We start from the raw sequence: 15,803 nt of genomic DNA, 5'->3' as shown, positions 1-15,803 counted from the left end.
AAGTTACTAATATATACCAATTTCACGTATAATATTTATTATTTAATTTGTTATATGAACGATTTAGTACTAATTTCTTGTATTATATACTTTCTCATCAAATACCCAAATTTTTTTTTTTTTTTTTTTAAAGTTTTACAATAAGACACCACATCACTGTTTTGGCAGGTGTGAACTTAGTACAATCTCAAATCCAAAAGTAAAAGAAAATTATTGCTATCATTTATGTCCCATAAATTTAAAACAGAAAAAAGAAGAAGAAAAATCAACCTCTATGGCCCATTAGCACTGCCAAGCTGCCAGCCCAACTCCATGCCCATTTTGCAGGCAAGCAGAGCAGTGTAGCGCTGTGCAGTGCAGTACTGTCCCACTTTCATAAGTCATAACATAACCTCACTACCATCTTGTCTTTTCTTCTCTGTTTCAGAGAACGGTTAATCATTCAAAAGCCCAACAAGAGAGAACAAGAAAGCAAGAGATAAAAACCCTATTTTGTCTTGCATGCATTTACATGCACTCTCTCTCTTTTGCATGGACAATATATAATGGCCCCCCAACACCTTCCAAACCCTAAAACCAGAAAAAATAAAAAGTCCTTTTACCCTAACTGATCCCCCCACAACCTTAACCATTTCTTCAACTACTCTTTAACCATATCTCTAGGATCCAATTACATTAATAATGACACTTTTAATGAATAGTAATACTTAATGTCTGATAACTGAATCATAAAGAGGGTCCAAAGCACAGAGCAGTATTAAGAGCAACCCTACTTTCCCTACCTTTCGCTTTCATTATCAAGCCCTTCAATTACACCTCTGTCACATTTTATTGTTGTCATTACCATTATTACTTTGATCTTGGAAAACTGTGCTGGATCTTGTGTCCCTTCTACTATATACAACTTCCTTAGCTTTTCCTCTAACACAAAAGAAAGAAATACCTCAGATTTCTTACTTTGCTTCTGCTTTTCCTTCTTTAACTTTCTTCCTTCAGCATGTGTTTGGATCTTTCTCATTCATTTATGTCTGGGTTTTCTAAAGTATTCTAAAGGGTCCCATATATGTTGGACTGATTGAGTTCTATGTTATATTGTTCTTCTGGGTCTATTTCTTATCCTATATATTTCACATCATGAACTGTATGACTCCAAAAATATCCCACTTTGTTTCTATGGATAGAAAGTGAAAGGCCCTTGTTATAGAATTGCTAGAATGGTCGTTTAAATTGAAGCCAAGCTTCTTCCTTTAAGATTTCCCTTGCTTTCTTCTGCATAAGTATCCATGAAGAGCTTCATTACTATCAGTAATGCTATTTTTGCTGTCTTCACCTTCTGTTTGGTTGCATGGTGCTGTGGACATGAAGACATTGATGTAGCTCCAATGGAGAAAACAGAAAAGGAAGCTCTTTACTCTGCTGTACAGGGCTTTGTGGGTAATTGGTGGAATGGCTCTGGTCTATATCCAGATCCTTGTGGCTGGACTCCTATACAGGTACTATTCTATTTTTTTGATGAACCACGTACAGGTACTATTTTATAGCCTTATCTATTTCATGTCACTTTATATACCTTTAAATTTATAATACTCCGTATTTGATTTAAACCATAAATAAAAATCTCTTTCGGATAGAAAGAATCATTTTCCTTCTCTTGTATTTTGAATATAATATTTATAATGATCACTTCAGCTATTCATTCAAAAGTTTATCTATATTTTTCTGTACACTGTTACTTTAGGATACCGATCAAAATGGTATTCTTGTTGTGTCATAAAAATAAATGATTTTCTTTGACATTAAAGTGTAACTAGTATGGGATAACATTCACCATTCTTTATTGAAAACATTACAGAGTGATCATTGATTCCTTTTGGTACCCAAAAAAAAAAAAAAAAACCCATTATAGACACCTAAAAAGCTCATCATGGTGGCCATCATTATTATTGTTGTCATCGTTATCATCATTATAACTAGACTCTTTTTTCAATTATATACTTGCACTTTGGGATGATTAGTAAGCTTTCGCAAATAAGACATGGAATTTTGAAAACTCTAAAAATGATTTCACAGATACACTTCAATCATTTGCCATCTGATTACTTATCGTTAGTTGGGGGACATGTCTTTAGCCTACAAACTCATTGAGAAGTGAGAACTTATCATCATTCAGAACGAAAGCTAAAAATGGAACATGGAATCGGAAGGTTTAAAGCCTTTTAGTTTTAGACTTACATCCTAAAGCTAAATTTTAGTGAATTTTTTCTCACAAAATGACAAACTTTGAGGCTCGGGAAACCATTTTTCACAACAATCTTATGCATTCTTCTTTACCAAATAAATAAATATATAATCATATGCATTCTTTACTGCCCCGTACAGAAAACAATTACCATGCACATGGTGAATGGTGATAATAGTTCATTAGCCATCATGACTAAATCATTGTAGCCATTACCATTCAACCGTAAGGTCAATTTTCATGTGGTATATTTTAGATATGTACGTGTAATTGCAGTCTCAGGCTTCACAATTTTGTTTGATACATTAATTTTCTTATATTCTTCTACAGGGGGTTTCTTGTGATTTGTTTGATGGGCTTTGGTATGTTACTACCTTGAATATTGGGCCCATTCATGACAACTCTCTTGGTTGTGCCAAAAATTTGGAATTCAGAACACAATTGTTTGAGCTTAAGCACCTCAAAAGTCTTTCATTCTTCAAATGCTTTGTTTCACCCAAGAGGCATCCCATTGCCATTCCATCCAATAGCTGGGACAAACTTGGTGGCAGCTTAGAATCATTAGAGTTCAGATCAAACCCTGGCCTCATTGGAAAAATTCCTATCAGCTTTAGTGCCCTTGTGAAGCTCAAATCATTAGTGCTACTAGAAAATGGATTAACTGGCAATATACCGACAAATATTGGCAACTTGATCAACTTGAAGCGTCTAGTTCTTGCTGGGAACCGATTTGTTGGTTGGATTCCTGATAGTTTTGGTGGGTTGAATGAGCTACTAATATATGATTTAAGTAGGAATACACTATCTGGGCTTTTGCCATTGACTCTTGGAGGGTTGACGTCACTTTTGAAGCTTGACTTGAGCAACAATCAATTGGAAGGGATGCTTCCAAGTGAGATTAGTAACTTAAAGAATCTGACCCTTTTGGACCTTAGAAACAACAAAATTTCAGGTGGGTTGACCAAGTCATTTCAAGGAATGTGTTCCTTAGAAGAGTTGGTCTTGTCTCACAACCCAATAGGTGGAGACCTAATGAGCCTAGAGTGGCATTACTTACATAACTTGGTCATTTTGGACCTCTCCAATATTGGGTTGACAGGGGAGATTCCTGAGTCCATATCAAAATTAAAGAGATTGAGATTTTTGGGTCTCAGTGACAATAACCTCACAGGAAAGCTGTCTCCAAAGCTAGCTACTCTACCTTGTGTTAGTGCACTCTACCTAAATGCGAACAATCTGACTGGAGAACTTAATTTTCGTGATGATTTTTATAGGAAAGTGGGAAGGCGGTTTGGGGCTTGGAACAACCCAAACCTTTGTTACCCGGTTGGGTTAGTGTCAGCTAGCCATGTTCCATATGGGGTAAAACCATGCCAGCAACAGGTCACATTGCTTGAACACGACTTAAGAACCAAGTTGGCTAATGGGAACATGAATCAAAATTCCCAATTTGTGGCCTCTTTGGGGTTTACAAGCTATGGTTTTGGTGCTGGGATTTGGTGGGTTTCTCTAGTAGAGATGTTGACAGGTCTATTCTTAAATTGTTTCCTATAGTTGTGTCTTAATTGACAGAATTCTCGACTCTAGAAGATTACCTTTTAGAAGTATGTAACAGCAATTTCATCTTTCTTACTCTTGTCCTCTCTTCTAACTCTTTTCTGCAGTACCAATGCTTATGGCTATTCATAATTATGAAAATGTGAATTGCATTGTGAATTTATATTTATATATATATATATATATATATATATATTTTTTGGTAAAAGGGAACTTGCATTAACGACAAAGAACTGGGGGGGGGGGGGGGGGGGAAGGATCAGATATGGATCTGATATGATACACTCCAGCTCTGTCAGAGCTCAACATGACCAATAAATCCACAGGCATCATGGTGCAAAACAAAACAACTATCGTGATGAGTTCCTAACCGAGCCAAGAAGTCAGCACATGAATTACGAAAACAGTGGCTGATCCGGACTTGGCCTATCTGTGACACCAAATTCCTGCAGTCATCAAGGAGAGGCATTGCACAAAAATTAGCACTAGATAAAGGAGCTGCACAACTGCTTTAGCATCAAGCTGGACATCCACGGCAGCCAAATGTAAGTCAATACAGAGAGTTAAACCGTCCCTAAGCCCCCAAAGTTCTGCCATAAAGCTGTCGGCACAGCCAATACTCCTAGAGAAACCACCCAGCCACTCTCCATGCTCATTTCTTATAAGGCCGCCACACCCAGCTCGGCCTGGGTTCCCTACAGCTGCACCATCAGTATTTAGGCATGCCCACCCAACTTGAGGTCTTTCCCACCTCACTTGCACCACCCTCTTGCTGCCTGGCTTCTTGTTGTTCAAACCACAGTGCTGAAACTCCAAGGAACGGAAAAGCGCATCCTTATGGACATTTGGTTGAGCATGCAGGTTCCTGAAAATTGTTGCATTTCGATGCTTCCACAGCAGCCAAATGGCAAACGGGAAGATGATTCTCCAAGGGGGTTGCTCTCCTAACCTGCAAGTATTGTTCTTACAGTTGTATTCCTGCCATTGACCCAAGTTTCCCTCATAAAAATTGCTATTCTGCCTTACTCCCAACCTTTCCCAAATCTGTTTCGAGGTCCCACAATCTCGAAGTCTATGGAGAATTGTTTCTGGCTCTCTATGACACAAGGGGCAGATATCATCATTACTAATGCACCGTTTGACTAGGCACACTCCCACTCCAATAGCATTATGTAAACATTGCCACATAAAGGTTTTAACCCGTGGGATAGTGTCCAATTTCCAAAAACACATCCCATTAAAGGGCCCAACATCCGTTTCACTCCCCATTGCTAATGCATAGGCGTGATTAAGAAGAAGAAGAAGAAGGGAGGGTACAATGCTTTAAAGTAGATAATTTAAATTTTCTTTACCGCTTTATGTTTTACCAATAAAAACTTGTCACTTATATACCTACTTAATTATATTCTATCATTATGTCTTTTCCTAATCTTACTTTATATAATGTATAATTCATATTAAGATGCATCACACCAAAAAATGACAAGACATATAATATATTTATCTTTATTTCCATTATCCACATTAACTTACCCAAAATAGAATAAACTGCCTAAATTTAGAATATATATATATATATATATATATATATATATATATATATATATATATATAAAGACTGAATTTGAATTGGACCCAGTATAGGATTGAGTTTTAGCCCAATAAGCCTAAACAGTGAATTTATAGAGTGGGTGAAAAAACTAGTTCTACTCCAGAAGAAAGACAATAAAAGTTACTAAATTAAGATCATTAAACACAAATAAGATAAGAAAATCTGTCCTCGGCACGGCCTGAGGAGCTTGTGTTATAATGTCTTGTTGATGAATAAAGTTACAACAGTTCACAGTATTATTACACAGATTTCTTGATTTTTTCCGATCCTGCTCCTTTAGGCCACCTTTCCATGCTATATACTACAATCTTGGTATCATCCCTACCATATACGTGTAGGTTAGATTCTAAGAACTCCTTCTTGTCCCATTCAACACCTCCCAGAACCATCAACTAGTAGCTGTAAGACTACTTGACCACTGTTCAGGTATCACCTCCATATTAATGCGGTCAGAGAGTTAGTTGGGAGACATTTAATGTGGAGGTAGCAGCTTTTGAACCTCCCTTTGCTCATCCTTTATCAAATGTCCGACTCTTAGTTGTGATGCAACCTTGAAGGATATTCAGGATTATAAGACATTCTTACTGACCTCGGATCTCTGTTTCCAAGATGACTTTTCTCCTCGGACGTATTTTGGACTATCATATACAATCTTTATTTCTTCTTCTTATACCATTCTCATTATAGCCTTATTTAACCATCCTCGGATTGGTTGATATCCTCGGATTGGGCCATAGGCCCAATTCATATAGTTTTAATAGTACCTTCTAGATAATTGGCCCCTACAGTATAAATTATTTAAAAAATAGTATGCAGAAGGACAAAAATTGAACTAATCTCTTAAATTTTGTAATCATAAACTAAATAGCTCAGTATAGAAAGTGTAAAATTTCAAATATGGAGAACATAAAATAATAATACTGGAATGGAAAAAAAAAATTATTGTGCTATATGTATAATACACTTTATGCCTAATTCAAGTGAGTTTTTATGACAAAGAAAAATGCATATTGTGGGGTTTTTTCCCGTGCACACTCAGCTCATTGTCCGCTTTGGAGAGCCAAGCCCGCACGGATTTGTCCTCGTCCTCGAGTATGGGAAGACTTTGAGTGCAGTCCCGCATCGGTTAGAGAAGCGCCCCATGCATGCCTTATAAGCCCTTGGAGCAAGGCATGGTGTATCACTCGTCACACAACACTTTTAAATGTGGGGGTTTTTCTCGCGCACACTCAGCTCATTGTCCGCTTTGGGGAGCCAAGCCCGCACAGATTTGTCCTCGTCCCCGAGTATGGGAAGACTTTGAGTACAGTATCACATCGGTTAGAGAAGCGCTCCACGCATGCCTTATAAGCCCTTGGAGCAAGGCATGGTGTACTACTCGGCCACACATGTGTGACAAGTGGTACACCATGCCTTGCTCCAAGGGCTTATAAGGCATGCGTGGGGTGCTTCTCTAACCGATGTGGGACTGCACTCAAAGTCTTCCCATACTCGAGGACGAGGATAAATCCGTGCGGGCTTGACTCCCTAAAGCGGACAATGAGCTGAGTGTGCGCGGGAAAAACCCCCACACATATAATTAACCCTAAATAGATTGTTGAAGATTCATAATCGGCCTCAAAATTTTGTGATTAAGACTGTGTTACTATATTGTTGGCTTCTTGTAGTTTTATACTAATATAGTTTTATGAATTAGACACACACTTTGGGAGCAATAAAATGGTAATTTGGACACTCACACGATCACAAAAGCTAGATTCATGAAATTATCATAATCAGCCAAATTCAATAACTTGAAGAAAAAAGAAAACGAGAAAAAAAAAAAAAAAAACCCTTTTTATATTCGATTGTATGACCCATCTTCCCATTAATAATTTTAAGAATTAGGTGAGAATGAGATCAAGGTTGAAGAAGACTCACCGGTGCACCAACCTGCAGTCAAGAATTTAAGATAAGGTATTCTTTTCTATACCATATGAATCTTCCTAGTTTCTCCCATTGTACATTTGCCAAATGCCAGCCAATTCGCTTATAAACAAGATGATTTGCCGCTTGTCATGAACAGAAAATTTGGCAATGAAACATTGCTTATTGATAATAATTGGAATCATGTCCAAGTGACCTTTGTTGGATTAAATACTTTTTCTTTTTTAAGAAATAATTACAATATTCTATTAACTCTGGAGTTCAAACTTTTTTCTAAATTAAATACTTTAATATATAACATTTACATTTTCTTGATAAATCTTTTAAGAACTTCTCCAAGGACAGTTTGCTATTGTAAGTCTAGAACTCTTATTTACGAGTTTCCAAATAGCAAAGTAGTAATATTAGATGCATAGAATTTTTCACAATTCTTTATAAGACAATAAATTGTAAATGAAATATCACTTTTACATGAATTAACCATTATAGAACTCTTTTGCTACTGGGCACCCATTATTATGCACGACAAACTACCTCCATTATAGTGAAAAAAAGAAAAAAGATAATGAATAATTTTGTGGATTCTGGTTTTCAAATTAAATTAATTTAAATAGGTTTTTCGTTGACAAAACAAGCCAACTAATTTGGAAAGTTGGAATCTATGCTGTGGACCTGTGGTATATATTATAGATTTCCTATATTGATTTTTCAAAGCGGCAGTTGAATGACTTTAATATGTTGAAAGTGAAATATGGATAACTAGACTTTAGACATACCGGGTAGGTGTAGCCTGTTTAAGTGTAACCCTGTACGTGTACCTTGGAATAAGTATGGCTAGGCTTGTAGCTTGTGTTCAGTGTTTTATGAACATTGTGTTGGAAGATGAAGATGATGATGATGATGAGGCCAGGGTTCAGATAAAAGTTAGACAATGTTCAAAACTTTTGTCAGCTAATCTCTGTTCTCATCTCTATGTTCTAGCGAGGTTGATTTCTTCACTTTGTTCTTAGGGTAATCAAAGTGCCTTGGCTTCTAGGAAAGTAAATTCAATGTTGCTTCCTTGCACTTCAACTACTTGTCACACACTTTTGAAGTCTAGCTTAGCTACTTTCATTCACTTGTTTAAAACTAAGGATTTGTTTGGTTGGAATGATGGAAAAGTGAAAAGATAGAAAATAGAGAGGAGATGGAAAAGTGGGGAGATAGAAGAAATTTTAATTTCCCTTATTTGTGTTTGATTGGAGGGTAGAAAAGTGGAGGGATAGAAAATAAAGCTTGTATAAATTTACTCTCATGCCCTTATTACATAACTTATTTTATATAAATATTTTATAAAGGAAAAAATAAAAAGAAAAAACTGGTTGATCTTCAAAAAAAAAAAAAAAAAAAAAAAACAAAACAAAACGGTTCTATGTAAAATGGTTCAAAGTAAGGAAAAAAAATTCAAGGAAAAAAAATGTTTAAATGTGAGTAGCCAAGAACCCAGGAAAAAAAATGTTCAACGAAACCAAAGACAGAGCCAAAAAGAAAAAGAAAAAGAAAAAAAGGAACAAGGTTCCACGTCAAACAAAGAACCCATAAAAAAATAAAAAATAAAAAAAACACTAATGTGGCATAAAAAGAAAAAAGTATTAACATTGAATTTACTTTAGGAGAGTAGAAGGGGTAGAAATGTCATTTTCATCAAACCACTTCCCCTCCCCATTTTCTCTCCAATTTGGGGGAGCTGAAAAATGGTGGGTCATGGAAGAAAATAGATGGGTTCCACCATTTTCTCTCCTCCAAAATCACTCCAACCAAACACCATTTCCACCTAAAATCTCTCCTATTTTCTCTCCTCCATTTTCCATCCTCCCCATTTTCACTCCAACCAAATATAGTCTAAAGAAAATTGAATGTTCCATTCTTTTTTTTGCTGTTTACTCAAGATTCTGTTTCAAATCTAAGGAATGATTGAGTTATTTTTGTTCTACCGAATTGGAAAGACAATTTGACCTAGTAGAAGCACTAAAATGATGTGTATGTGTGTAATTACAAATAACAATGTAACGAGAACAACATTAATTAAAGTTGTAGGCTTTCAACTCATAGCTAGCATTGCACTTGGACAACCAAAGAGAAAAAATCACAAGAAAAGAAAAAAAAATCATATTAACAGATGCCCTTAATTAAGACATGTGTTAATGGACTATTTTAGGAAAATTTTGATACAAATTTCATAAAAAATATAAAGACTTATAATTAAAAAATTACTTTTTTTTTTCTTTTTCTAGAAAAAGTTCTTAAAAATATTTCCTAAAGGGTATTAGCATTGGCATTGGGTCTTGCAAATGGTATATGTAGGGGAATTTTAGCATCCAAGCATAAAACAAGCCCATTACCCGGTCTTGTACTTGTAAACATTTTTGCAATAGTGCTACAGTAAATGGCATAATATTAAATTCTATTTTCTCTCACTCTATCAGCCATATACTTCTTCTTTTCTTTTATTTATTTTTTCTCTGATTCTCTCTCTTTCTTCACTCCTCACTCCCTCTCTCACATCTCTCTCTCTCGTTCAAAGCTTACCACTGAAGCTGGGTTGGATTTGGAGTGGTCACGACGTGGCGGAGATTGGCATGGTCACGGCATGGCGAGATCGGCGTGGGCACGGCAGATTCTGATGTGGTTGTTTGATTTTTTGCTATTAATTTTGTCTTTTGAGTTTGGATGGGTTGGATTTTGGATTCCTATGGGTTGGTGTTTTGGATTCTGATGGGGTTTGGGTTGGATTTGGATTGGTTGGTTGGATTGATGTGGTGGGTAGTGGGTTGTTTGGTTGTTTTTACTATGGGTTTGCTTGGTTTCTGGTGGGTTTTGTTTTGGTTTTTTTTTTTTTTTTTTTTTTTTTTTTTTTTTTTTTTGGTTCTAGTGGGATTTTGGTAGGCAGTGGTGGCGTGGTGGGCATGGTGGTGGCATAGTGGTGCTTGGGTTGTTTGGTTGTTGAGAGAGTGATAGAGAGGCAGGGATAGAAATTAGAGAGAGAGAGAGAGAGAGAGAGAGATAGATAATTTGTTTATTATTTTATTGTATAATTTATATTATTTTAATGTGTTTTATTGTAAAATAAAAGTTGGGATGTTGTGTATATTGTAAAATGGTATGATATAATAGATAAAATAGCTTTCAAGATAGTAAAATAGAATAGTTTAAAGATATTGGATATGAATGTTCTTTTAGGAAATATTTTTAGATGTATTTTATAAGAAAAGAAAAGAAAAACTAATTTTTTTTTCAATTTTTTATATTTTCTATTAAAATGGTATTAAAAGTTTAAAACTTTCTTAAAACACATTAACAAATATCATAAAAATACCCGTTCACCCAATTCAAAAAAATGAGTAAGCATGTTTGCTTATTATTTTTAAGCAACTATTGTCAGAATTTAGTCCCTGTTTTTTTGGGTGCATTGTGAAATATATATAGTTTAACCTCAAGTTGAATTTATACCTTGTTTCCATTAGATTTTCAGAACATTAAATGTCACTTATACTTCATATAAAGACTTTAGACTTGTACTCCAGCTAATACGTACCTTTCTGGCATTAAAAATGTCACTTATTTATATAATTCTATGTGATGTCACTTTATAAAACAAAATTAAATTATCAGTTGAAGATTGAAGAAGCAAAACTCTTCTGTTAAGAAAAAAAAAAACACCGACAATTATAACGATATAATAGATAATATATTTTAGGTGTGAGCTGTTTAATCTGGTCATCACGCGGTAGCCCTTCCATTATACTTTATTATGATAATTCGTTTAACACATTAAAAATAAAAGTATTTGACTTTAATTTTTAAACTTTTTACAGCTACACCAGAGTCAGCGAGTTTGACTTTTGTATCAACTCTTTTTTTTGAGAAAGGACTTTTGTATCATCTCTATATCTATTGGATTTTCTGTATAAATTTCTTAATCAATTCTTTCGTTTGGGATCATACAAAAGTTGGATGGTCATGGTGGTCTTGCTAGAATATTAGTTCTAGCTTCGTTTGGGTTTATACACTGTTTTTTACTCACAACAAGTGAAAGTAATTAGGAGATCAAAATTTTAGTTCTTTATTTCACCAAAAAAAAAAAAAAAAAAATAGCAATATCTAGTGAGCGTTTGGATGTTGCTGAAATTCTTTTAATGGTGTGTCTAGCGTTTTTTTGTGGGTCCCGTGCACTGTTCACGGAACCCACAAGTTATTAATTTATGTAATTTTTTCTTTAAAATTGAGTCTCACGACACTATTCACACATTTAAAAATTATTTTAATACAATATTTTCAGTTTTCAGTAATAAACGGTATCTGTAGGGACTGGATTCAAGCGCTCCTTCAATTGGACGAAAGGTCTCAAGCCCAACTAGCCCAATACAATAAATTTTTAGAGAATGAGTTTAAGAACTAGGTCTTAGTCTGAACCACAATCACTAGACATGGTTGTGCGTGGGCTGAGTAACAAGGAAATGGGTTAAAGTATGGAATTTTATCCTCGGGCGTTTCGTACGAGGAACTTAGTATTCTCCTTCTTCTTCTTTCAATACTAGGTTACAAAGGTTTTCAAGATCATGCAGACTGCCACAGCTTCCTCTTTTTTCTCTCCTCCTGCTCTTTTCTCGCGATCCCCCATTCTTGGAGGGTCTCTCACATTATATACTTCTTTCCAGTCGATCTTGATCCTCCACCTGTTGATCATGCAGGTTACTACTCGAGTGCTCGTCCCATCAGCCACCTTCCCAAACCTTCTATGAGTTGCAGCAACCAAGGCCGCACTGTTCAGGGGTCATTTCCTCATTAATGCGGCCAGAACGTTAGTTTGGTGCATTCAATGCGGATGTGACAGTTTTTCCTTGGATTGCTTCTGCACCATACGCCTATGGGTATCCTACTGTACTTACCCTTCTCCTGGGAGCGCTCTGGGAGGCTACCTTTGCCGATGCGCTGTTCTCTCCCCTTGGGATTTGGGGTATCGAGAGCAGGATCGTCCTCGGCAACGCTTCTGGGCCATTTGGGCTTTCTTTGTCCGTCCTTGGCCATTTGGGCTTTCTTTGTCCGTCCTTGGGTCGGGGTTGTCAAATTCTTTGACCCCACAGTATCCAAACAGACCCCTAATGTTCAAATACAGTAAAGTATAACGATATTTAGCGTGAGTTGGATAACGGCCAGTGTGCGTTTCCAGCGTTTGCATTTTTGGTTGGGTCCCACAGCACTGTTCACGACCTAGCCAAAAATACAAAAATGCATATACCAATGCATTTTTGGATCCCACAGTACTATTCACACATTTAAAAATTATTTTGCTACAGTATTTTCAATAATAAATTTTCGGTTTTCAACAAATAACCGATTTCCAAACACACTCTTAACATTCAAATTTACCATTTTCTATTATAACTACTAAATTTAAAGAATAATATTTTAAAAAAACAGGGGAACCTTTTTTTTTTCTTTTTTTTGGTTAGTACTAAGTGGACCAATACATGCTGCAAACAGTATATCATACCTTGCACTTGTATTAATTTATTTCTATTCTAATTAGGTTAAGGGTATATATAAAAGCAACTTGTGTATTAAAGTTTGTTGACGAACAAAGTTTCATTCCAAACTAGTTTGGAGAGAAACTTTTTAAACTTCTCATATATTTCTTTTTTTGTGTGAATTTTGAAAATTTAACCGTTGAATTTCATGTTCATTATGTTCTTAACATGCATATCAAATTTCGTTCAAATTGGATATTAGTTATTATTCAATCAATAAACTTATTTTTTATACATAATTTTAGAACATAAAAATTTGAAATTTTAACATTTGTTTGATGAGATAGCAATTGATTTTTGATCTTTTTGAAATTTTACATGCATGAAGAATATAATAAGAACATGCAATCTAACGGTTAGATTTTCAAAATTCACACACAATATAAAAATATATGAGGAGTTTGTAAAGTTTCTTTGTTCTTTGTTGACACACTAATTTCTCTGTCTTTACAATAATACTATTAACTATATCATTCACATATTAATAGAATGACTTGTCTCACTCTCTCTTAAAATATTTGAGTGAAGTTTATAGTATACTTTTGTGTCAAAACACTTATTTGCTCGCTCGGTATTTGACTATTTGTATGCGCCCCTGTTTCTGGCCAAACCCCTCAAGAGCAATGCTACACAAAAAAACTTAACGTATGTTTTCTCAACCCCTCACAGTCACACCCAACCTTTTGAACCTTCCCAACAAGGAGGTTTGGATGGTACAGAAGCATAATGCGTTCCTTTTTTTTTTTTGATGTGCGCATAATGCGTTCCTGGGTACGTATTGTACTGAACTAGAATTAATTAGTCTTATCCTATCCCCACCAGTACTCCTGCTCCTCACTGTAACTAAAACTGTAGATTCAATGGTACAAGAACTATTTATAGTCAGTTTAACAAGCTGCCAAAATCTATTCAATCATTATTCAGCCAAAAAAAAAACTCTATTCAATCGTGATTGTGTACACCCTAATAAAAAAAAAAAAATCGTGATTGTGTAAGCTATTGCAAATGTAGAGAGAACTGAGTTTATATACTAGACCTATACAAAATGAACAATTTTTTTTTTTTGAACCAAGTTCATTATGTAGCCCATATATCAGACGAGAATTAAAAAAAAAAAAAAAAAGAAGTAGGCACACGAATTGTATTTATTTTTGTTTTTTATTGATAAGTTATACACATTACATGCAGTATACTTGTGATGATTATATTTATATACAAAGAATTTTATACACGGATTAAAGAGAATAACCAATATCACTCAAATCATTGAAGTCATAATACGTATACAAAAACCTATTTTTATGCCTTATAGCCTGATTACTACATGTCTATATTTGGGGTTTTTAATGCTTTATTGAAATTGGCTTAATAGTCCTCAAACGTATTAAACTACATAAAATACAATATCATTTATTTTTTTGAGAAATTAAAATACAATATCATTAAAGGTACACACAACTATCACAATGTACAACAACTACATAAACAAATGTATCATTTTTTTTTTTTTGAGCTTAACAAACAAATGTATCATTTGTTATTTAAAATGTGCATTCCTATGATAATTAAATATTTGACATTCTTAAGTAGTGCACCTTTAAAGGCGCCTGTTAACAAATATGTAGAGTAATTCAACTTTTAAATAGTTGTAATTAGTGAATTAAATCTAGATATGTTAACATTTGTTTGTTTGTTCTTTTTTTTTTTTTCTTTTTTTTAAGAAGAATTTTAACATTTGGTTAAAAGAATTTTGTACATTGCATTGGTTAGTGACCAGTTTCTCTAATTACAGGGAAAACAAAAGCTTGAACCACTATAGGCCCTTGATTTCCTGAATCTTCATTGTTCACCTTGTACTTTGTCTAGGAGCACATATTGCACAAATAGTTAGAACTTGTGGTAAAACATGAGAGTTTTTCTTATTCTACTTTATTTGACCCAATGAATGCTTACCATCTGTGATACCACTACATCGTATGTGAGACCCACCAACAAATGCTTACCATCTTTGATACCTCTTGATAAGAAGATGAAACTTTAGAAACGCTCCAATTTAGAAGTTAATGTAACATATAGGAACATCAACTTGAGTTTAATCATGTTATATTAATCACTTATTCTTCTCATTAGTATCCTATGCAAGACCTTTACTACTTAACCAATCACATTACTCATATGTGAATATTACAACAATTCCAAACTCAAGGTAGAGATCTTCACAAGATTTATCCAAAATTCAAGACTTCGCTAAGTTTGTACCTTGAATTTGAGGAAAAGTGTTAAAAATAGTTTGGATTTATAAGTTTATTATGTATGTTGGCCAAAGAGGCCTAATTGTGTTGTAAAGCCGATGTACACTTAATACAAACTCTTAGAACTCTTGTATAAATCCTAATAGGGTTCATTGTACAATAAACCATGCTAATCTCAAAGATATAACTATTAGTTTTATTGTGTGAACATGAGAGCATATGTTAGTAAAACCTATAAAAGAATTCTTGCATACGCAAAGCATATTCCAATTAAGAGTCATGATTTAGACACACTTTTTCTTTTCTTTTTTTTTGGTTCTTTCTTTAACGACAAGTAAGGGAGGATGTGAAAGGTTGCCACTGAATTGTAAGCGCATTGACCAGCCATAGCTCAGACTTTCCAAACCAAGTATTTCATCAAAACTCTATAATTCATGCTGGTCCTACTAGTGTTAGCAGTTAGCAAATTCAAGACGCTTATATAAGGGTGATTTCTCTACCTAATTAACCAGCCACAGAAAACTAGGAAAGAGACATATATTTAACTCTACGAGCATATTTGGCATTGTGATAAATAATCACTTTCATTAACCAAAAAAAAAAAATAAATAAAATAAATAAATAATCACTTTCGTAAACAGAGAACCAAT

At 34.6% G+C, this 15,803-nt stretch overlaps 1 protein-coding gene across 1 annotated transcript; it reads left to right on the top strand.

Moving 5' to 3' along the window:
• Nucleotides 1-857: 857 nt before the first annotated feature.
• Nucleotides 858-3,875, top strand: LOC126714955 (piriformospora indica-insensitive protein 2-like). Its single transcript, XM_050415374.1, has 2 exons — nt 858-1,493; nt 2,570-3,875. The coding sequence occupies exons 1-2, from the start codon at nt 1,284-1,286 to the stop codon at nt 3,791-3,793; spliced, it is 1,434 nt and encodes a 477-aa protein (XP_050271331.1). The 5' UTR covers nt 858-1,283; the 3' UTR covers nt 3,794-3,875.
• The last annotated feature ends 11,928 nt before the right edge of the window (nt 3,876-15,803 follow it).

This window comes from Quercus robur, chromosome 1, assembly GCF_932294415.1.
Source record: "Quercus robur chromosome 1, dhQueRobu3.1, whole genome shotgun sequence".
Classification (NCBI taxonomy): domain Eukaryota; kingdom Viridiplantae; phylum Streptophyta; class Magnoliopsida; order Fagales; family Fagaceae; genus Quercus; species Quercus robur.
This window is presented reverse-complemented; position numbering and strand designations above follow the sequence as displayed.

Excerpts from the sequence above, each read along its gene's own strand:
- LOC126714955 (XM_050415374.1), top strand. The coding sequence starts at position 1,284 with ATGAAGAGCTTCATTACTATCAGTAATGCTATTTTTGCTGTCTTCACC. Across the intron at positions 1,494-2,569 it reads GTGGCTGGACTCCTATACAG|GGGGTTTCTTGTGATTTGTT; the intron begins GTACTATTCTAT and ends ATTCTTCTACAG.